This window comes from Acyrthosiphon pisum, chromosome A2 (genome assembly GCF_005508785.2).
Source record: "Acyrthosiphon pisum isolate AL4f chromosome A2, pea_aphid_22Mar2018_4r6ur, whole genome shotgun sequence".
Classification (NCBI taxonomy): Eukaryota; Metazoa; Arthropoda; class Insecta; order Hemiptera; family Aphididae; genus Acyrthosiphon; species Acyrthosiphon pisum.
The window spans coordinates 4,608,793-4,634,342 of NC_042495.1; the positions used below are offsets into that span (position 1 = coordinate 4,608,793).

Genomic DNA, 25,550 nt, shown 5'->3' on the forward strand with positions numbered 1-25,550 from the left:
TATAATGGATAGGTATCGATATGGACGTATAATGTATTAAATAAATATTGTGTTTTTGTGTGAGTACTTTTATTTCTTATTGGCTTATTCAAAATAATTTTGGATTTTGTCATAAGCATAACTAATAAATATTTAATTGTAACTACAAAATAACTATTAATTATAATCATAACAATTTAGAAATTCGCTTTCTAAAACCAGTGTAAAAAACGTACCGGGATATATGCAACATATTGTTTAAGTAGTTCATTATTACACAGCATGATAGTAATGTAGTGTGGAGATAATTTTACACCAATTTTGAATCAAAATATTTCTACGACACTATTCAATCAAACTTTAATGTACTTAATTTAACTTATGGTAGGGACCTAGATCTTAAATATTCAAGTATTAGATCCAATTTTTATTTACTTTCAGTAATTTTATCAACAATAGTTTGTTTTGTTGATATTTTAACATTTATAAGATAATAACCAATATAAGTATAATAAAATTGTTGAATATTTTATCTCATTGTTCATCCTCACAACAATTAGTGTCATCTTTTTTATGGTTTCTAATAAACAGATGATCAATGTTTGAAAAAATTGGCCCCATCACAATATGTACAATAACTTAACAAACCCTACTTTAAAAACATTTACTTTATAGTTTATAGTTGCGCCAATTATGAATATTATAAAACAATTGTAAATGTCCAATCTAAAATATTATTACTAACATCAATAATTAGTTTTAATCAGACAGTCATCAAATACTTCACCAAGTCAATGATAAGTGACAGTATACCAAATACATTGCAATTTATTGTTAATTAAATATAATTGTTAGAAATATATTATTAAATGATCGGGGTATTTTTTTTTTAATATAAATGTTTTTGTGCCGAAAAGATACACTATAAAATGTTTTAGACAGAATTTTCGAAAGGTTTTCTTTGTTATGCTAACTTATTAAGAAAAACACATTAATAATTCATTGATTTTCCTTGTAGAGGAAAAATATGAAGTAATGTGCTATGGTATTTTATTATTATTATTTCACATCCAAGTAGTTAATAAAATCATAAAAATAATATTAAGAATATTATTGAATGGACAAAAAACAAAACCATGCGCAAGGAGTTTATGACAAAAAAATAATAATGCGAACATAAATAGGATACACATTTGAGTAAAAAGATTTAGGTACACATTCTTTTTTTTAAATTCATTTTAATTTTATTTTTATAATAGTAATAATAATAGTATCAATAATAATTATACAATGTTTGTTATTACTAAAGATAGTAATAAACCTTACAACAAATCTAGTGTGTCTAAAATAATAATTATAAAGTCTCATTGGCTCGAAAAAAAACCGCCTTTTAATTTTTCCAAATGTTAAGGAAAAACTATTATTATTATCATATTAATATTTATTTTTCTCCACAATTTCTTTTTGCGTATTTTTTTTTTTTTATCACAACAAAATAAACATTTTTGTGTTAACAATAAACAAACTAAATAACATTTTATCCTCAAAATTCTTAAATCGAATTCACATGTCATTTACAAAAAAAAATCAGTATGTATGTACAAATATATTTATACAGATATACATATATACAAAAAATAAAATGGTGAAACTGTACAAAGCAAAAAATAAAAATAAATTGTGATGATGGGACAATTATATCATTATAATGAAATCTAACATATTAGGTATTTGCAGAAAATAGTTTATAAATTAAAGCTTTCATTATTTTCACATTTGTTTAATAAACAACTAATCTTACTTTTGTAGTGTAAATATTAATGTGTACAGAGTACAGTTAAAATTATTGTCCGCAAGAATCAGGTGATTCTCGAACAATTATCACTATTTTTTATTTAGGTAATAGTAAAACATAAACATCATAAATGTACTCAGGAACTCATTTGCAGCAGTGACAAAAACGATTTGACTAGTACATTCATATAATAATATAATAATAATGATCACTCAATTAAAATTTCCTAAGGCCGTTTGTGAACACCATTTTTTATTTGGTTAAATAATTTAATCCAAATGGCACAAGGCGTGTTTTATATATTGTCCGTTCACATTATATTATTTGTAATTATTTAGTATTTAATATTAACTATATCTTGATCTTAGGACGAACTAGATGCATTCATGTTACCAAACATGCCAGATGCAAAATTAGCGGCTGATATTTGTTGCTGCTGCTGTTGTTGCTGTTGCTGTTGCTGCTGTTGTTGTTGTTGATTATTAGCCGACTGACGGCCATGTTTTGGTAATGGTGGTTGCAGGTATTCATGCCTAGATAAGGTGAACACATCAATACGATCTTCTTTACGGTATGCTAAACAGCAACGGATAAAGCTCTGTAAAAAAAAAAATATAATATTAATATGTATATTATTAGTTTATTTTAATATTGTTAAAATGATTGAGTCTCGTGCAATTTGGTTAACTTAATATATAATATAAATCATAACTAATGTATGAAATTTGAATACTCAATATATATAAAATGTTTACATACCTTTGCTTCATTACTGACGGTAGGTTTATTGGCAAATTGTACTTCAGTAGCCTTTAATATTGTATTTTCTTCTAAAATTGTAGCTTGAGATTGGTTATGACCAAAAGGCTATAACAAATAATAATAATAATCATCAAAAATAAATCAATATTAAGAATAAAAGTATTAGTTATTTTACCTTTTTGCCATACAGACATTGGTAAAATATTACACCAACACTCCAAACGTCCACTTTAGATGATATTTTAGGTGGGTTTTTACCAACTACAAAACATTCTGGTGGCAAATACCTAAAAGAGAATATAATATAGTTAGTTTTTATATTAGATTTATAAAAATTAATATAAATTAATGAAAATTATATATTTTTTTAATTCCATTACTCACCAATATGTTCCAGCTCCCTGTGACGTTAGGTCCATTCCATGATCTGGATTATAATTTTCCTCGTCCATCACTTTACTAAGGCCAAAATCTGTGATTTTTATTTCACCGCAGACATTTCCTTCAGTAAGTAATATGTTTCCTGAAACAAGTTTCAAAATGAATAATCATTTTAATTTAGTTTAAATAAATAATACATACCAGGTTTTAAATCGTAATGTATCACAGGAGGTTTGATCTCATTCAAATATTTAAGTGCAGATACCACTTGCATAACTATTGATCTAGCTTCTCGTTCTGCTATCGTCTTGTGCTTTAAATGTTAAATATCAAAAACATTATTTGAGGTATTTTACAGGGAATTTATATTAGATTTATGTCTTTTGTAATATGTTTGTCTCACCTGTTTTAAATAAAAATCTAAATCGTGTCCATCACAATATTCAAGTACAGTGCAAAACGAATTTGCATCTATTTCAAACACATCGTACAATTTAACAACCCTTGGATGGTCCAAAGATTTATGAATATTGTACTCTCGCAGTGCATGCCTATAAAAACAATATTTATTTATTAAATTTCCAAAAACAAAAACTAACAATTTTTTATATTACTTTATATAATTAGCCTTTTTATCCTCTTTCCAGTCTTTATTCAGTTGGTGAACTTTACATGCTACATAACGTTGTTCTTTTAGATCAAACGCCTGTAAAAAACAAATAAAAATATAATTTTAATTAATAAAATAAAATAATTAGCAACCAATAGTTAACAGCATAGGCGTGCGCAGCCCTCTTGTTCAGGGTATGCAGAATCAGTGGCGGATCCAGGAGGAGGAGGGGGGGGCCAAAAGGGACATTTCCCCCCCCCCCAATCGCCTTAGTTTCCCATTGTTTACAGTGTTTACACTGTGTTTAGCCAATTTTGTACTTTTTCCTCCCCCCCAAATTAAGTACTGGATTACCACAGGCACCCCCTGAAAGTTATTTTAAGAATGTAAAATTCTGATAAAATATATACACAATACACAAATAGTTTCGAGTTTAAACATAATAATATGTACACTCCTGGGCCGCACTATAATTAGTAATTATTTTTTTGCGCACAAAAATTTTTTTTCTAAAAACAATTTTTGCCCCTCAAAGAGCTTCAGGGTATGCAGCTGCATACCCTGCATACCCCCTGCGCACGCCTATGGTTAACAGTTTAGTACTCACTTTGTGGACTTCACTGAAGCCACCTTTTCCCAACAACATGAGCAACAAATAACGGTCATTTAACACAGGGTGATTGTTGAACCTAGATTGGTCTTCATTGTGAATCCTCTTCAGTTCCCTTATGTGTAAATTTCTTTCTCGCTCCAACTTCTCCATTTCCAGCTGCAAATCAGCATCTTCTTTTTTCAATGCTGACTGTCGCAACTGTATTAAAAAACGTATTAAACAATATATCAATTCATTCAGTTGGTTATATAATATGGCTAATATAAAATTTACCTTGAGTATCTCATCTGCTTCATAATACTCTTGCCACGATAAACCTGGAACAGCTTCTGGCTTTAGGAACGTTGCTGTGTCCAATGCGGACGATGGGGCTACAGTGCCGTTGTGCAAGACCGTGCCTGTTGTAGCACCAGTCACTTGGTTATTGTTGATACTTGCGCTGGGTAGCGTTATGGGTGGCGTAACAGAGGGTGTTGAATTGATTGGTACACTGTTAGTAGTTGAACTACTACTTCCTGTACCTGACTGACTGCTAGCACGTTTACGCCCACCAGTTTCGCTATTTGATGGCCGCTTTTTGACTAGCATCTTTTTTTGTCGGTCAATCTCTTCTCTTTCTGATGTTATTTCTTCTTGTCTTCTACTCAATGAATAACAACATATAAGTTATAAATAATCTGACTATAAGAAAAAAAGTGTTTCACACATACCTGGACAATTCTTGAAATGCATAGCCATCAGTCCAATTTTCTTGGAATTGCGCACCAACCCTTTGCGTCACAAACTGGCCAAGTCGAAGTCTGTTCTGCATACACCGTTGTCTCGCTTCTTTTTTTTCAATATTAGACTTTTCTTTCAGCAGCTTTTTTACCACATCTATGCACTTATTTATATGCGACTTGTGCTGTTCGATTGTTTTCTGTTGACTGCTTAATTGGTGTTTCAGTTCTTCATTTGTCTAAAACCAAATAATGATTTATTTTAAATTATAAATATATTATGTAATCATAATTTTATATTATACAAGCGATTTAAATCTAATGTCATTACCCTATTCAAATCATCAATTTTATTATTTCTGAGTTCCAAATCCGAAGAAGCCTGACATTCAAACTCTTGGATTGCATGACTCGTTAAATCAGTCTGTATACATTTTGTAATGGAACTAGAGTTAATCCTAGGTGGGTGGAGTATGGAAACATAGTCCGGAGGTAGTACGGGACTCAATGCTTGAGGCCCACTCGCCGGATTAAACTAGAAACGAAACGAGAAATCATTGTTATTGTTATTGCCGACGACAGACAAGCTCTTCTTCGGTGGACAAGTTTTTGTTTAAGTTTTCGTTTTGGTTTTTTTTATTTATAAAAATATTTTCTTCCGAATCACACTCACCATGGGGTAACCTTGTTGTGGAGGTCCGCCTGGCGAAGGTGACTTCGCCCCACCGTGTCTCATCGGGTTGGACACGGGATGGGAACCGTGCTTGGTGAAGTAGTCATTTATCTTCTTGGTATCGGCAACCGACCTAGGCGGTGGAGGAGGGGGTCCCCCGACCACCATGTTTGGCGGCTGCGGCTGCTGCTGCTGCTGCTGCTGCTGCTTGTTGCTGGCTATGTCGTCTATTTTCCGCTTGCGCTTGCGCTCGGTAGGCGTGCGGGTGATAGAGTTGGCTTTCTCCGGAGTGTCCTGCTCCTTGTCGCTGTGCGACGAACCTGTACTCATATTCGAGTCTTGGCTATGAATAGTACTCCCCGGTTGAGGGTGTGGTAGGTGCATTTGGCCAGCCTGCGGAGCCATCTGCAGCTGAGTCCCGGCTGACATCTATTTAACACACAAAACGAAAATACAAAATTAAAATTATATTATAATTTATAATATTAAATTTGTACATTATACACAACAACCTACACACGGCAATAATATTTTATCACAATCAATAATAATAATTAATAGTCGTCGTGGAAAACATTAAAATACTGTGGGAACGATGATTGTTACAGTGACACGGAGGGGTAGGGGGGGAAGGGATCATCTAGATTAAAATTGTTTTTCAATGTTGCGGTTTTCGCGGACAAGCTTTATCAGGGTATCGATTCCCAATTGTAATAAAAATGTTACTTATATTATTATTATTATTATTCGATGATAATAAACGAAACCCGCAAATATATGTCATGTGTAACATTATATGATACATTTTCCTAAAAATCAAATCTAAATATAAATTATTGATTAAGTCCAGTTTTTAATTATTTTAAAGAACGAATTATTATCATTTATCAAGTGCGAGTTTTGAAAAAACATCCACATAAACCGTACATTAAATAATGACTATGAAATGGACAACTGCAAGTATACAAAGTATACTTATAGACTATTACGTAATAAAAATCGATAAATAAATAATACCTAATTATGAAATAATATTATACGAAAAAATCTATCTGTTTACATACATTGATATCGACTCACTGGCCACCACGGATATAAAATGATGATATATAAATTTTCGATAAATATTTGGAATAAGTTTCTGATACTATTCTTTTTTTTGTCAATGGAATACAAAAAATGAATGGAAAAAATAATCACAAAAAATGCATATCTAACTTTTTTTTTTAAATTATAAAACGCATTGATCCTAAACAATATTTTATATATTATGCAATACGTACAACTAGAAAACGATTAAATCATTTACTATAAAAATTATAAACAGTAAAAAATAATGATCGATGTGACATCATATTATAATAATATATAACATTATAACGACACACATGTATATAGTAAACGAACAAGTGTATTCGCTTTTGGTTCAAATATATAGTTAAAAAAATTCACGTCGACGAGCCACAAGCGTTAGCCGTACTGCGAAAATCTCGACCGCCAACGACCGACAAACGAGGAAAACCGTTAAAGTTTATTTTTCGTCAACCGTTACGCGCGCGGTTCAAAACCGGAATTCAAAGCGATATCCATTCTCGCGTTAACCGCGGCACAATAGCAGCAATATTGTACTGTTATCTACGAAACGTACGGTACATATTTGGTCGTTCAGACTCTCGGAAGGCAGTTTTAGAGCGATTAAGATATGTAAAATCACTTATATTATATTGTGTACATATAGGAATAACGAGTAAACGCGTGATAAGAGGCAATTTCCATCATGTCATCGAGTTGGACGCGATGTATACACACGAAGTATCGGTGGTGCGGTTGACGCCCATCATTCGATGTTCATTATACAGATATAATCCCATTTGAAAAATCCTAAATACACCACCGCCGCAGCAGAGCACTTTACTATCTGTAAAAGCTATTTGAGTGCTGTACGCACATATATTTATAATACAGCACGGTCTGGCCGGAAAATCGGAATCCATTCTCGCGTGACCCCGGAAGTGGCCGGCCACCTTCAACTGTAACTCGGCGGTGTACCTACTACTGCAGAATTTTACAAATCATTATTCGGATCGTCTGCGTCGGATAAAACTGTCGGACCGAGCCTCGCTGTTATACTATAATAGTACACGAAGCTGCTTGTGGATGATACCACGTGCTGACGTGCAGAATTCGCCACTACTGCTGCAGCAGCTATTATAATATCCATTTGGACGCGACTTCAGACTGCGCGTATATAGATAGTATACGATATTGTTACACGGCGGGAGGAGGAAATCGGTCGATTGTCAACACTGTCGGCTTTACAACGAATCGATGTGTACACGCGAGCGAGCGGAACACTGCAGCGGCGACGGCGGCGGCAGGGGTGGTAGCAAATAGTATATATAAGTGTATAAGTGTGTACGTGTATGTTGTATATAAATATATATAGTACAGATAAATATATACACACACACGTGCACAATAGTCAGGGCAGAGTGGAAAGGAGAATAAGTTCGGTGATGAGGAGGGGGGTGGATCGCGCGGTGTGTCGGTTGGTGTGATGATGACGACGACGACGACGACGACTATACGTGGTGCACGGGGGAGGTGGTACGGGGTACCTACCATGTGACGGGGGGAGACGATAGCGAGGGGAATTACATTTCTGTTATATTCAGTTATATACACACAATTTTCTGCCGGGCAGCAGCCACAAGCCCACAGCACACGCACACACACAGACCCAGACACAGCCTCTGTAGCCCGACGTTGCCAAACCGATTCTTATAATACCACGACGACTGTGACGGGGTGAAAGGCGGTGGTTGGAGGGAGGGTGACGTGACCGATCCCCCCGCCGCGCCAGCGACGATCCGGTAAATCCGTTTTTCCACCTCGCCTACGTATTATTATTTAGCCGACGCCACCCGACAACCGGGCGCGATAACCATATTACAACGTGTACCATATTATAATATAGCTCGATAGGTAGGTATATATAATTACATCGTGCAAAAGTAATTGTCGTCATCGTCGTCTTGGTCTGCCTTTTTCATAAAAGCCAATCGATTACAACGAGAACCCTACGACAGTACGACAGTATTGAGTATTGACATACCTCGACGACAACAAACGTAAGATATGAATCGCGAGCAAAATGTATAAAAAACCATTGGCAAGGTATTTAATATCAAGCAAGCGTAGTGTGAAAGTCAATGCCCGGAGCCGAGAAATGGTAGCATTCGGTCGGCTTAGAAGGAGTGTTCACACGTTTTGGGGTCGTCTCAAAAACGAAGGGTTATGTACAGCGGAGACTGAGGATACGTACGCCGCTTCTGCCGAGAAAGAGGAGGTATCGATTAGAAGAAGGCCTATACTCTATATACAGCTGCTGCAGCTAGTAGTAGTAGTACTACTATACTATACTTCTACAGTTCTACCCCTCACACCCATCACATCCCTATATATTATATATGCGTGTTTGTGAGTGTGTGTGACCGTTACCCGATTTTCCACCTTTTACATACATATAACCCGTGCGAACTATTGATTTTGTACATAAACATATAAACATATATATATATATATATACTACGCTTTATATATACTACCCAACCCTTTTCGGCACATCCTCTTACCCCCGTCCACCATATATGGGCAGGAACGACAACTACGACGATGAGACTATATAATAAAAATATGTGTGTACGATACTGGCCACCGCTTCAGCGGACGGCATGGTAAACATAATAATAATATCATGTACCAAGTACCAACTAAATAAAAATAATAATACCTAATAAGCAGCATGTCCAGCTGAAGTCGTATCTATATAACATTAACATTGGTGATTGTTGCTGCAGTTCCTAACCACAGGTTTCGAATTTAATATTATTTCTCGATTGACGTGAACGTATAACTTCTTTTTTTTTTGGTTTTAATTTGACAAAAGCGAGAATCGATAATAGGTTGTCATCGACCCCTCCTCGTCCCCACAGACTACCGTTTGGCAGAAAACAGCATCTCGGATTGTCGAATTTCGTCCGCAACAAAATATAAACACGGTCGCGGTCGCAAAACGAAAGGTATTTTATAGGTACATAACGTTATATATATTAATATTATTGCTTACGACGCAACGTTATAAAATAATAATAATATTATAATAATGTAATCCGGCGGCGGATGTACACGGCCCCAACGACGGCGGGTCACCGAACCTTATTATAACGCAGCGCGCGAGCTACATTCCAGTCGACATTTAACCCGATTTCCTCGCCTATTATTATTTACTATTATTATCATTAATTTGAAATATTTTTGTTGTGTTATTACAGTCGGAAACTGGAAGTCGCGCGTCGGTTTTAGAAATCACCGATTGCTCTCTCGATAACAATAATAATAATAATTGCATAATCTCATCGATATGCACATCACATCACAGCAATATCGGTTATTAGTAGTCGTTACTCGTTACTAATATATTGTTTCAAACGCATAATATGGTCCACAAAAGTACTACCGCCGCCATCGACGTTCTCTTTCCGAACGATATACTTTTTTTCTCCTCAAAACGCGTATCATTGCGCGCGCCGATACGTTTTCGTAAATAAAACGACGACGACGAACCGCTATTACTGTATATATAATACCGCCGCCGCCTGCACACAACGACCGCGTAAATGGAAAACACTAGCGTCCCTCCCTTATATCCTCACCTTCCCCAGTTTAACGACAATAGGGTGTGCCAACCCGGGAGATTTCAATTCCTCGATTACACACGCATATACACACACACACACAAACACACAATGGCATAATGGAAACCTGACAACAGTGTATACACTGCGACGCCGATGCTTAAAACATTCGGTCCAATAATATAAATAATAGTGCGACCGAAAACGTAAATGAAAATTATATTATTCTTACAGCTAATACCCGACGCCTACAGGGGTCCATCTGTTTGGACGTCGTGGTGAAGATTTCTCGAACGACCCTCATACTCGGTGAAACAGCCATCACTGTGTTGTACTACCTAGTAACAAGTAACAATTATAATGTATTTTCTATTGTCTGTTCGCAAAATCACGACTAAAAACGTATACCTATAAAAGCCGTTTTTTACCGGTCGCCCAAACACTGTTCAACACCTGCTCTCGGCGGCGGGGTATTGCAGAACACGAATACTTAAACGAACAAAACAAATACACATTTTGGGGAGCACGAACGAAGTGCTATCGAAAAAAACCCAGTTCAAGGGTTTGTAACTGGTTTGGTACGATATTTGACGATTTCAGACAATATAATATCATGATTTCTTTTGGTATACACAGTAATTTCCCTCGTCTAAATACGATATTCATTGTCGGAAATGCGATGAGCACAAATCGAGTCTTCGAGAAGCGGAAAGAAAACACAGAACTTTGGTATCGGAAACGCATCACTGGAAGTAGCATCGATAAGGGAAACCGAAAAACAATAGTGTCGGCATGGAGTCTGAAAACTGCTGTCGTTCTCGGACGGGAAATCGTCGTAAAACCTCAGACAATGGCCGACCGCAAACAATAAAACGGAATATTCGGGTATAATAAGAACGGATTATGTTCCGAAATACGGGAAAAAACCGTTTTTCAATAATGAACATCGGAGACTGGGGCGCGCGATAACGGTGGCGGTACGGTAAGTATAACGACCACGACGACGACGATGATGAAAATAATAATAATAATAAAATAATGAAATGTAAAGAGACGATGATATCCAAAATGGCGGTCTGATTCACACACACAGACGTATGCGGCGTTTAATTAGAAGAGGCCGAAGAGGCGATCAGGGCACACGGAGAGAGAGCAACACGGCAACGTCGAAAACGGGTCGGTGGCGGTAGCGGTAGGCAGAGAGAGACGGACGGAGAAGACGACAACGAAATGGTAACGCGGCCGCGGCGCTTCGAAGAGAGGTGTTGCGGCGGCGGTAGATGGCGGTGCCGGTTTTGATTAGCCAACAATAACGCATAAGCGAGCGGCAGCGGTAAGAGGTGCCTCCCTCCGCACCTAACCACCCACCAACCCGAAAACTCACCGTAAATACGCACCACATCATCGGCGGGTGACGGCCGGCGGTGGTGCGCGCACGTTGAAACCCGGTCGTCGTCTGGTCGCTGCCGCCGCCGATACGGAACAACAGCGCCATCAAAACGAGAACGACAGTGCACTCGACTACGGTGTAGTATAAGTGTAGTATACTACTACTCTACTACTACTATACTACTACTACACTACTACTACTACTATTACTATTACTACGCCGCTAAACGGTGTGTGTGTATTGTTTTTTTTTACAGGGTTCTCGCAGGCACTTTAATACACGGCGCGCGCTCAGATAACCATCGGCAAAACAAAACCGGCCACCGACGCCGGCGTGCGTATACAGAGCGACTCAAATGTCGGTTGACACGAGAACGCATCACCACTAATAAAATAATATTATCATCGTGTCGTCCTGTGGTATATCAATATTTAATACGCTTGTGCGGTGGTATTTTGAAACGCTCCGCCTCACACGCACACACATATGCCGACGGCTTTAATCGTCATCGTTTTTTTGTGTTTTTTTTAAATATTTCATAAAATGAAACGATTTTATTGTACTGGTCGCGTTGTGTTTTTTTTAGAAAATTCATACCTCAGTCACGAAAACAGCTGACGCCGCCATTGCGTTCAATTATTCGACGCGAAACGCAAACAAATATTATAATATGCTGTACGTGGGAAATTAGCGATCGAGTAAATGTTATTTACATGATATTATACGAAACAGCATAAAAGAAAATAACGTATTATACTGATATTCTATCAACCGATTGGCCTTGTGTCTTTCCCCTCCACCTATACATAAGGATGAGGCCTACTATATGGTTGATTGTTTATAAGACATTCGAATCAGCACAACGATTGACCTTTTAGGTATTTTTCGACTAACAAACGACTTCGTTGTGCAAAATCCTTAAACTAAAACCGTGCATAAAACGTGTCTTGCCAGCTGATTAAGTCTCTAATGCGAAATGTTCGTAGTGGGCACACTACACAGTAGTACAATACACATCACTGAACAATTTTTTTAAACGCACATTCACGATATTTTCTTACTGCCGTTTTCGATTGATAGTCATTTAGTATACATTACTGATCAATTCATCGAATATAGGATTCCATCACAATGAGTAATAATTGGAAATAGTTTTTTTTACGTTTAAAGATAAAAAAAGTTTTCAGTGTTTTATCATATCAGTAGGTACATAATTTTAAGACATTATAAAAACCAACAACTTTAAAATTTAATAATTCAATAGGTAATACATTTACATCATACATACTCTCAAGACTAAACACATAATTTATCTCAGAAACACGAACAATATAAATAAAACAAAATTACTATGATATTTATTATTTTAAAATTGAGCACTTTTATATAAGATATTAAGAAATTGATAGTCAATTATACACTGTTATCTAACATAAATCGTAATAAATAATAACCTATAGGGAGTGCTGCAAATATCGTATAACAATGTTTACGATATTACTTAAATTAGAAATTTCGTTTTTTATAAAAATAAATTTCGATTTGATTGAAATGTTCGATACTCAATAAAGATTTTCGGGAAATCACTTCTAAGTTTGTTTAAAATGTTTAGTCTAATTATTAAAGTTTAAAAGTTTATATACAAATAAAAATACATACAAATTAGTATGTAAGTCGCATTATTCAACAAAGTGAATACCAGTTTTACAAAATTAACTGACTTTAGTAACCTTATTAGGTTAGGTCAGTGTTTATATTTATTAAATAATATTATATTCACATATGTGATCGAATTCTGAAATATGGATCGATTTTAATAATTGTTACTATTCTTAAAACGAAAATCGATATATCAACAATTATAATCGTGTAACAATCACAAATTGTTTAAATATATACGTCAGTCTGTTGATTTGTTAAGTAAATATCGAAAAAAATTCACAAGTTAGCCACTTGTAAAACCAAAGATAAACGGTATTACAATAATTTCAAGTTTACTCGAGAAGGTGATTCTCGGGTTGAACAAAATACATTTATTACATCAGTTCCAACTTAATATACACCTACAATTTACCTTTAATTAGTACCTACACATCGATAACAGTTTATCTGTTATCAACTCAAAATATACGAGAAGTAGCTTATCAACGAACAGGTTTTCGATCGAATGACCTTACACTAGACTTTAGGAAATTAGTGCGCATACATTAATTATGAGAACATCGCAAATACACGTATACCAGATACCTGTATATAAATAAATGGACCCGCAGAGTAAGTAGCTACGAATGTAGAAACCGAAGTTTCGAAAGTCGTCGTGCGTGCCAATAATACGCATAAAAATGTAAACGAAATTAATTGTCGAAACGGTTATTAAAACTCGTATAATATATAACAAACCGACCGTACCTTCGGACTGGTCACTTGGTTGAAAACGGAAAACAATAAATACGAATTCATCGTGTAATATTATATAGGTACCTACACATGTGCATACCGCGGGTTACCATATTATTTATTATAATAAGCGAGGCGGAGAGATAAAATATTTTCTAGTGCGTTGACTCTTGCCCGGGATACGAACAAACTTATATACCGGATTCCATTGCTAGAACATAATGTAATAATATTATTATGTGTATGTGTATTGGACGATTTCCTTTCATGTCCATACATTTATTATATATATTATATTGTTATATACATGTATAAATCGTCGGCTCGGCTCGGCTCGTCGTCGTCGTCGTCACCGGCCCACTCTTCGGGCAGCCCCTACATGGTGCGCCGAGTGTCCGCAACGACGACGTTCGGTTCAATTCAATTGTCTTGTCTTGTATTGTCGGATCGTCGGTCGGTGCGAGGGGTGCAACCACACGCAAGCGCATCAACCACCAGCAGTTCACAAAACGTTCCAAGAAATTCTGTTTTACGGTAACCAATAATATGGTGGCCAGCCACATATGTAGCGAAAAAACACGGAAAAATAAAGTCGGATCAAAATAATATTATTACATAAAATTATGATTTGCTTTTTTAAAACCCGTCGGAGAAACCTTGACCCTAACCCCCCCCCCCCCACCCCCACACATAAAACGGGCATGGACGCACACGCTCGCGGGCCATTAAAAGTCAACATAATATTAATATAATGGACATAACCTCCCATCGATTTCGTACGTCGACGACAACTTACTATAATATTATACAAATCGGACGTCATCCGACGGATTCTCAGCGGATAGTTGTTATACCTCTCGTACATTCCATCGGGGATAAAAAAATCCACCCGAGAACGCGTTTATGTTATTATTTCGCATATCGGTAAAATCTTCTGTAGATCGATCGGACCCGACTAAAACCGACGTAAATAAATATTATATTATTATAGTGGCCATAACTACCCGTCCAATTAGCACGAAATATATAATAATAATAATAATAATAATAATAATAACACAGAACATATATACTATTACAGTATTATAATCAGAAACCGGTTCGACGGGTTTTCGTTACTATGCACACAATATATATTATTGTAGCATAAGTATAATAATATTTAAACGCATCTCTTGTACACGCGGCTCGGAGTACAATAATATAATATGTGCCTACCTACCTACACGCATTATATACCATATATAAGTACGACGCATATATAATATAATACTATAATAGCAGTAAGTAGGTATCAACATTATTATTGTGATCGTAACCGACCAGTGTAATCCGGCACCGTTTAATTTGGTCAACCTGTCTCATATACCGACCAATATTTCTATGAGACAGACGTGACAATATTATAATATATTATTGTATTATTGTGCATACAAGACTGGAAGCCATCGAAACACATCGCATTACATGCTGGATTTCACTCAAAATTGTTCTTTTAAAATATAAAATTGAATTATTTGTAATAATTTAATTTAAAACCTGTAATCTAACGGGAAATAATTAACTTTTCCTTGTGGCTATCAATCCCGCCAACGGTTGTGGCCCGGTTGCATAATTAATAATATAGTATTAAAAATGTTTTGCATTGTTGACGGTTTAATTGATAGTTAGAACTCCTCATAATGACTATTCATCATAGTAACTTTCGTATGTATTATGAGGACTTTAAAGTCCATTATTTCGCTGTACGTTGAAATATAAAATACTATCCACACGGATACACACCTGCGCGCGCATTTTATATGTAATAAAATATTTTTCTACCAATTGGTAGAACTGTTGAAAACACTATAATACCTACATAAGTATTACGATTAATTACCAAATTCGAAACTATTTACACGTATATATTTAAATGAGGCTATGATTTGGTGTCGGAGGCCATTAGACCACTAGGCTTATTATAGTCGGGCCTAGTTAAATATTTGGTGATAACTGATAAGTGACCGATCCCTAAAAGGCACACCCCAATAGTGCATATACATTTTCCATTAAACATTTAAATTAAGTCACTTAAAAATCCCAAGTTGAGCCTATTTGTTTTTAAAAGTAAACAAATCGATTATCGATAACTTCGTCGTGTGAAAGATCTCAAAATTCCAAATTAAGTGAACATATTATATTTAATAACAACGTCTGTATTATCACTTATATTAATAGGTAAGTGCTTAAAATATATAAGCACTTAACTTATACACGCCGGGCACCTTTAAAACAAATATAGAGATATTTACATTCCAGAGGATATAATACAATATACAACATATGGTATTATAATTAGTGACGGATACATCGGTAGAAAGTTTTTAAATTCAAACAACGGATCAGAAGAAATTCCAAAATTCTTAAAGACGATTTTTGTTCAAGAAAAATAATACGATATGTATGTGCGCGCAAACGATTGGAATTCATTAGGGAGTCGTTTGTTCCGTTCGTTGCAGTGAGCATTATATTATGTCGACAAGAGTTTACATTTCAGTAACTAATAGATATTGGTTACCAAAAGACGGTACACTGTGATAATTCATTCAATATTCATTAATTAGTAAAACAAACAATTGCGGAAGTTACGACGCATATACCTATGAACTAAAATACATTTCCAATAACATCTTAAGTAGAATAAATAATAATAATACAATTCCCAGTAGAATTTTAATAGTTTTGGTTGATATAGATAATTAAAGGTGGAGTCGTCATTAGCAAAAAATATGGGTGTATCTAGTGATTAGTATTACAAGGTAGAACTTTAAAATATATTTGAGAAAGAAGGGTAGGACAATCACAAGGTAGCGAAAAGTTTAGTAAGAAATTCTGAAATTATATATTATTCGCATTGTGTCGCCGATTGGCAAGGTTGACATAATAATCCAATAATAATATAAGGGCATAGGAAAATAAAAATTGCGATTTCACAAAAATGAAATATTGCGAAATAAAAATGGTGTAAACAAAACGATTGTGTGGGCGACGCGGCGATCGCTCGGTATACACGGTGGCGGTAGCGATTACGTGGCACGCCGGTTGATCGGCCGTGGCGCAGGTTATGTCTGTCAACAACCGGGGCCCAGGCGGCAGCGACGGCTGAAAGGAACTACCAGCCGGCGATCACATGGCCACGCGCGTTCCGAGCCCACAGACTGACTGACTGTGAGCATGAATGGCACGCCGCCGACGTTCCACGCACGCACACCCGCCCACCCACCGACGCACCGGGTTACTACGTCACACGATATTACCGTGCTACGGCGTACGATAATTACCGTACTCATTGAGCATCGGTCGGCCGGCCGGCGCGCACGCCCACGAGGCATTACGGCACGCACACGCCGTAGCGCTCGCGTGACGTCGCGCACAGCGTATAAACCACAGGGACAGGGTAACGTGTAAATATTATATCATGTATATTATGTGCTCGTATATCAAAATATTATGTGTACAAGTGACGTGCATCGTTTCCATCGAAACGCCGTCGTCGAGTATCGGTTTTTTACCCATCGTTTCCGGGACTTTTTCCGCGGACTATCCACGACGACCTGCAGGCGGACGCGATCAAACGAGCACTGCTGCAGCTGCTGCTGCTGATGTTGCTGTTGCTGCCGATAATACGCGGGCCCGACGACGCGACACTTGACCATGATGAAGATAGCTGTTACTGAACGATGACGACGGCAGACAACAACGACACATGCCTCGGCGGCGGTGGCTCCGGTGCAGCAGCGGCCACACTACTACTTATATTACTAATACTACACTTAACGCTGTAACTGTTACACGTCATGTATAACTAAAAGCGCGTATCGAAGACTAGCGGTGTAGTGGCGGTGTGTGTGCGATGATGGTAAGCGGGGTGGTGGTGATGTCGTCCACCCTTTCCGCGCACACCACAACCGTTTGTAACACTCTTCCGCCGCCTATAATGCTCCGCGGCCGACGTTGATCAATAATACACGCGCAAAAGGCAGCATCAACCGAATCAAACGTCGTCGTCGAAAACGGGTTGAAAACGAAACACCGCGGAAACCCTGCCGACGAAAAAATACACTTCAGTCGCCGCAGCCCCCAGGCGAGAGATGCGCGACTTGAGCGAATAATACACACTGATACTGCACCGTGTGTGCACCACCGAACACTCGAATACGGTCGTCGTCGTCGTCGTCGCCCGTTGACCGCGCCGCCGACAACTGCTAGCCGAGACACGCGCCGCCGTGGCGTTCACCTCTCGACGACGACGACTCAAGGGGTAGGTGTGTGGGTGGGCGGATATAAATTGCGTAAGTGAGATTTAAAAAAAAAACACTCCCGGCGACCAACAACAACAACAACACACACAAACTCGCGGCGTTCGCGCGTGTACTACTCCGTGCAGCCCCGGCGATCGCGCACATTATACGCACGTCGTGTATATGTCATATACGTGTAGAGTTTGTGTATAGTATTTACCATCGAAAGTATTATACGGTTCACACACACCGAGTTTACAGTACGCACCGCCGCACGGCGCTACGGTGATTTTCACTTGTAAACGGCGGCGGCGACGGTTTATCGGGGAGAGCAGCTCTGCGGACGGAGTTGTTTATTACTAAAATAATAATATATTATATATGTATTAGTAGTTGTTGTTATTATTATTATTATTATTATTATTATTGCTGCTACGATGACGACGACGTCACGAGAAAAAGAACTAAATTAAATATGGCGTTCCACGTCGTGTGTATATCATAATATTATATTATATTTCGGGTTACCTAGCTCGATATTCTTTTTTCGTTGTCTACCTCCCCCCCCCTACACACACACACACACACACACACACACACACACTTATCACGGCATGACGACCCTCTATGCCTTTCCCAACGACTTATACACACACATATACACATATTATTCGATACGCGTTTAATACTACACAGCGCGTATGTGTGCGTGGACTTGTGAGTTTTGAGTGGGTGGGAGAGAGGAGAGAAAAATAGACTAATAGTATTATACGAATGCGTTTGCATTTCCTACTATTATATTATACACATTGTGATATTATGTGTACCGTAAAAAAAATATATTACGGGTCGTGTGGTTCGAAATTATCCCACCTCTGCGTCATGTTATACGCGTTATACATACCAAGCACACCAGGTAGATATAGTATATAGGTATATATATTATATAGGGTGTGCTGATAATGTACAGTTGACCATTAACATTGTTTTATACACGTAAACGGGTACGACGAAAAAACGAATACTTGTCATCCTAAATAAGTGTTTGCCCAAATTGATTTTTATTCCGTACAAAACGGGAAAACATGATTACGTTTTTTTAAGCGTACGAAACTACACTGTATTGGTTAGATATACACGAGGAAGCTCCTCCTTGCACCGTGTGAATGGATGTTGTGAACGTTCAACGTTTTAACTAGGAAATCAGCACCGCGGCGATGTCGTTGATAATAATACTCGCAGCTGTTGTAGTACAACCAAAGATATTCTCCGTTTGGGGAAGGGAGAACGATTGTGTTAAAATGTTTAAAACGATACTTGACGCGTGCGCGTAAGCATGTTCGTAATCGAGCGCCTTTTGAAAAAAAAAATATATTAAATTTCAGAATTTGATTAAATAAACATTATTTTCGACACATGAACACATTTTTACATAATATATCACTATTGATAAATTATCGACAGAAATTATTAACCAACCTAACCATTAGCGTTAATCAAATACGATGGTTCAAATTTCATAATACATTCTTTGAAAACATGAATTATTAAAAGATATTCATTATAGTTAACGTTGTAGATAAGGAACATTAATAATAATTATGAACTAATGATTTAGTAATAGATATAAATTTCTTGAAAGTTGAAAAATACGTTTATTTTAAATTTCTGGAAATACTGTAGGTAATATCTAACAACGATGATTACATTTTGAAGTTTTTCAAATATAATATAATATTAACTCATATATTATATAATATATAGGCTACATAATATGTATAATATATATTATTACATAAAGCAATATCATCAACTTAATTATCATCGTTCATTAGTCATAATCGTAATTAAATCCGGAACAATATGGTGGGGATTTTTTTCTACAACCCCACTGAACGTAAAAAATATATAATGGAGTTTTTTAGTTTAGTTAAACAAAAAAAATTAAAATATAAATTATCTAGAATATTATGAAATTATGATGTGTACATAATAGAACAATGTCTAATAAAACAGTTATTAAAAATAAAGATTACTGGCAGAGCAATGTGATGAGATCGGTGTTTAAGTTTTTAATATTTGAAATTTTTTTGAATGACTAGAATTTTGTGGAGGAAAATTAAAACGCGAAATTAATCAATTATATAACATTATATAAACAGTTTTGAAGTCGAATATATTCTTATGAATGTAAATATTAAAAAAAAAAACAAACATGTTCAGATTTTTCAAGATAGTGTGATAATAAAAACACGTTCCGATATATAGAATACCTATGAACTTTATAAATTTTAAAACGGAAAATATTAGATTAAAATAAAAATAAAATATATTATCGACAAACATTATTACATTAATGAGTATTAATAGGAACCTTAAAAACAATTCGAAGAGTATTATATTTTAGAACAAGCAACACGTAAAACGAGGAAACCACTAATATTATAATATCGTGAATAATCATAACCTTAATGAATATAATTTATTAGCCTTGTCGAAACTTCTACATTATTATAATATTAAATATTATGTATTTCTATTTAATCATTCTAATGTTCTATAGGTACATGATAATATTATGATGGTGACGATGACGTACTCGTTCGAAACATCCTCGACACGCGGTCGATTCGTAGTTACCCCCTCCGCAAACAACGATACCGTTAAAAATAACCATTAACATACAAAAAGACGCGTATCACATATACCTATATAATGATAATATTAAAATATTATGCTCAGAGATCGGAGAGCAGTTAAACGATCGCTAGTGTATGCTTGTACCGATTGTCGTCGACAGGGGATTTATAAATAGAAATAGAGACTCGTGCGACTTACGTACGGGCTGGAATGACGAACAGAATTATTGTAGAACACCGGCACTATCATGGTTGTCGTAGTGATTTAGCAGCGGTTTTCGAAGACGATCTTTTATGACACTGGCAAAACGCACAAAAGCAAAACAAAAACCGTCACATGTCGCAGAGGGTCACCTTGAAACGCAATCAAATAATACTGGTAATAATCGATCGTTTCCTGTTCCGAGACGATTAACTATGTAATGGAGAAAACACGCAGACTAGAAGGAAAAAATTTATATATTTTGTACGATAATCGACAACGATTTTGAATACGAATATCGATGTGCAATAGTTGAGTCGTTGTTATAACGCCTACGTCCGTTTAAACGTCGGAAAGAATCCACAGGGACTGTTGAGATATCGAAACAGTTTTTGTGCGTTTTAGAATTTAAAAAAAAAAACAGATTTTCATAACTGGTATGTATATAAATTATATTGGCAGCGACGACGACGACGACGACTTAAGAGTTTCGATGATAACTATAATTTTATATTGTAATGAACGACTACGAGCGGCGCTGTGTGATAACGTCAATGTGACAACAATTTTATGGATATTATTATTGGCCGAATAACGACGTAACACGAATCAACCGATTAAAGAGAAAGAAAGAAAGACACGTCGGCCGTGGTCGCGGTGCATATGTTCGAGCTGCTTCGATATGTTCGATATGCTAATAAATACAAATCGATCGATAATATTTTAAATATCGAATGAGCAAATCACGTACCGGCGCATAATAATATAAACGCATATTATATATATATATATTTTTTTTTCGTCGTTTCCGAGCCAAGTTTTGACAGCGTTATCGAGCAAGCAAACGGAACACGCGACTGTTGCCATTTACACGGGCGGCGGCCGTAACTCTATTTCGATTGCGCGGCGTAGGTACCTAATTTCGCCCGACGAAATAATATATTACTATTGCCTTTTTATTCACAATTATTTTTATATTTTAGACACCATTTTCCGGGCCCGATGAATTAATATATTCTCTATTTCTCTACAGTTATATTATTTCCCCCCGACCCGAATTTTATTCCACTCGACACAGTGTACACAGTTTCTCCGATGTAAATTTTTTATTTTTTCCGTCCGCATCGTCGTGCACTGAAATTTAATAATAATACTATTACAATATTTCCATTTCCTAAGACACCATGCACACGCGCAAAACTGGTACTGTTTGATGGTGTAGGGGGTGGGGGGAGCGCGTCAGCTCAGAGCTCACTACTAATATAACACAAACAAATCATCACTGACGGTGTTATTGCTTATTTATTTTAAGACACCACACAACGATTATAAAATTTATTTTATGCTAAACATTATTAATTATTATTATTACGATACCGTGTGCAGACGACGTGTAATATTATGGTTTTTGTGTTTTTTTTTTTTTTGAGTTGACTTACTCGTGCGCCGATGAACCTGGCTTCCAGTAATTCCTGTTTACGTGGATCCAGCGCAGCTTGGAAGTGATGCTCCATTTTGACGCTAGCACCTATACGAAACACAAAACCTTGGTCAGAGAAACTGTCGACAAATCAACTGAAAACGTGTAGGCAAAATAACATAATAATATTATATGATGGCACGCGGTGGCGTATATTATTATGTTTTGTCTCCGGTTATTAAATTTTACTTGGTTTCCGAGCTGCGCGCGGCGGTGACGGCCTAATTAATCGCCCGCCAGTCTATCTTGGCTGATCTCGCCCGCCTGCCCGAGCGACGATCGGATTTCGATTGAACCACATACAGAGAGAATCTCCCAAATCGCGGATTTCAATCGAACAAAATATTATATTAATACGATTTTTATTTACTCTACGCGAAAGAAAAACGAAAAAATGTGGACCTATTAAACTAAAATATACATAAACACATGACCCTACTCGGCCGTTGTCAGGCACTATAATTATTATTATACGCGACTCGCGATATTGTTCAGGGAAATCTCGTTTCTACGTGGTGATAGCTGCGAGATTGATAGACAATCCGATTGCCGCCGATCGAAATTCATATTCCGCCCGGCCGCCCGTTAAGTCGAAATAGCCTATTTTTAAACAGGTCGCGCGGCAAATGCCGAAGGTCAACGGCAAGTTAATTTTAACCAATCGGTGTATTTTGTTTTCACACTACACATTGGTGGCGGCAGCAACGTGATATTAAAATCATTATCATCATCATCCGTAGTATCGTTCTGCCGTCCAATAAATAAATAATTTCCACTTGTTCCGTACCTTTAATTTTCTCGAAATTTCCGTCATGCCAACAACAAAACGTACACAACAATATTGCGGTACTTTACCACTACCACCACCAACACTGGCGGTCGTCCCCAAACGCACACACAGGCTTGCAAACCAAAAATAAGCGCCGACGGGCGCCGGAAAGATTCTATTCTTATCGGGTTATCGCACTTGGACCAACCTAATCAGAGCCTCCCAGGCCCAAACTCACCGGTATCATTACGTGAGCGCGCCACACACCACACCAGCTCGTCAGGAGACAGCGTAAAGTGGAAACCCGCATTCGGAGCGAACCACCGCACCATAGGGTTCGGTACGCCGCAGCGGTTAGTCGAGGGGTAGGATAATTATTATTCTTCACTCTCGTCTCACGCACACGCCGATGTCGCGCCGTCTTATTATTGGTCCTTGCCCCTCGATTATTTTATTTGTGTGTATAACCGACAACCCACGTCTTCGTAGGGTTGATGGTAGTGGAGCGGGCGAAAGTGGAGATGGTGGCATGATTATTATTCGTATTGTTATTATCTATATTATATAATACGTATACGGACGACGAGAGAATAGGAGACGGCGTGTGTGTGTTTGGTTTGTATGCACGCGGTGGCCGTGTACACGTAATTATGGACATTTTCATCCCGACATTGTGTTCGACCGCCGCCGATATAGCGCGCGACGTTGCCGGTTTGCGTACGGTCGAGAGGGCGGCGGCAGACTCACACTCTCACACACACACGCTAGAGTATACCAAGACATCGACGACGACGACGGCCGCGGTGGTAGGCAGCAGTCGGACGGAGGAGAAACGTACAAAGCTTAATATTGTGTTTTTTTTTTTTCATTCTGTTTTGCTTTTTATATTGTTATTGCGTGCGCACTGTGCACACCGATATTCGTATTTTATAATACACGACGTGTATAATAATAATAATACACATAACAATATAATAGCACCGAGTGCGCTCTCTCCCTCTCACTCTGGCTCATACGGACATGCAGACGGATTACACACACACACACACAATCGGACAGATACACGCACACATGGGCACACAACACACGATGTTATACATATTATTATTATCGAGTATGTGTGTGGCGTACGGGAGTATTTAGAATTCACACGGATCGGGCCGCAGAAGGACCCGGAGTGGAAGAGGGTGTTTGTGCGCGAGGAGGGGAGGTCATCCGCCGGGCTGCGTTGCCGGATCGTGTCCGTTTCACGGCGCGTCTACGGAAAAGGGCAGGACCCCGCCACCGCCCGCCATCGGAGGGAGATGGACTGATTCGTGACACGAGGTATATGCCGAGTAGCAGCAGCGTACGTGTGTGTAGTGTGTGTGTACCGAGTTAGGCCGGCGGGCGGGTAGGCCGGCGACGGTGGCGAGTGGCGACTGGCAGGGCGGCGGGTGGGTGCCAGCCAAGAGAAAACGATCGATTCTCTAGCTATTCTAGCAAACTCCGTTTTATACATATTGTACATACGCGCGACCGTGCGTGTGCGTGTGTACACGTAAAAGCCACTGTGTCGTTGTCGGGCGGCCATGCATAAGTAACACACCGGAGCGGGCACACAGACGTTTGAAAACTCCAGCGGAGCCCTACCCCGCGCGCCCCGCCGTCTCGACAGTCTGAGTCAAGGCAGTAACAGTGCAAACAAAACCCATCGCTGCTGCCACCACCCTCCCGTCAACATTCGGTCATCGCCGCCGACGTTACCCGTTACCCGGTAGTACCCAGTCACAGTCGATTTGACGGTCTTCGAAGACACCGCCGCCGAGATTCTCACCCCCCGTCAAAAAGACGCATCCCTCCCGACCACCGCCGTAGGGTCCTCGAGCATCGTGGTCTCCTCTTCACGACCACTTTACACGATATTATTATTATTACAGACTACAAACGCGTATTGTTGACGCGGGGTATATAATAATATAAAAAAAATAAATAAAAACACTCGACTCCCGGGCGTAAGCACACCGCCGTCATTCTTCTATAATATACTGGAAGAGGTCGTTCAAAAAACCTTTATCGTTTTATTTTTATGCAATATGCGCGCGCGCAAACAAATGTGACGTTAATTCGACCGTGATCAGCGTCAGCCCTCGAGAAAACGAGCTTTTGAAAACATACACGA

At 37.8% G+C, this 25,550-nt stretch overlaps 1 protein-coding gene across 8 annotated transcripts in view; it reads right to left on the reverse strand.

The window, feature by feature from the left end:
• Positions 1-1,709: 1,709 nt before the first annotated feature.
• LOC100161469 (serine/threonine-protein kinase tousled-like 2) overlaps positions 1,710-25,550 on the reverse strand; it is a 41,718-nt gene continuing 17,877 nt past the window's right edge. For 4 of the 8 annotated variants that reach the window (XM_008189801.2, XM_029490176.1, XM_001947247.5 and 1 more), the window contains 13 exons: positions 22,580-22,668; positions 5,533-5,961; positions 5,191-5,394; positions 4,851-5,098; positions 4,414-4,780; positions 4,135-4,338; positions 3,532-3,623; positions 3,321-3,468; positions 3,119-3,230; positions 2,921-3,059; positions 2,712-2,823; positions 2,534-2,641; positions 1,710-2,372 (listed from right to left, as the gene is read on the reverse strand). In XM_008189801.2, coding sequence (XP_008188023.1) covers positions 2,139-2,372; positions 2,534-2,641; positions 2,712-2,823; positions 2,921-3,059; positions 3,119-3,230; positions 3,321-3,468; positions 3,532-3,623; positions 4,135-4,338; positions 4,414-4,780; positions 4,851-5,098; positions 5,191-5,394; positions 5,533-5,961; positions 22,580-22,668 — 2,486 coding nt within the window. In that variant the 3' untranslated portion in view covers positions 1,710-2,138. Of the gene's footprint in view, positions 2,373-2,533; positions 2,642-2,711; positions 2,824-2,920; positions 3,060-3,118; positions 3,231-3,320; positions 3,469-3,531; positions 3,624-4,134; positions 4,339-4,413; positions 4,781-4,850; positions 5,099-5,190; positions 5,395-5,532; positions 5,962-17,570; positions 18,604-21,137; positions 21,831-22,579; positions 22,669-25,550 lie in introns of those variants that run through there. The other 4 variants (XM_016808404.2, XM_008189800.3, XM_008189802.2 and 1 more) reach the window with 4 other exon arrangements.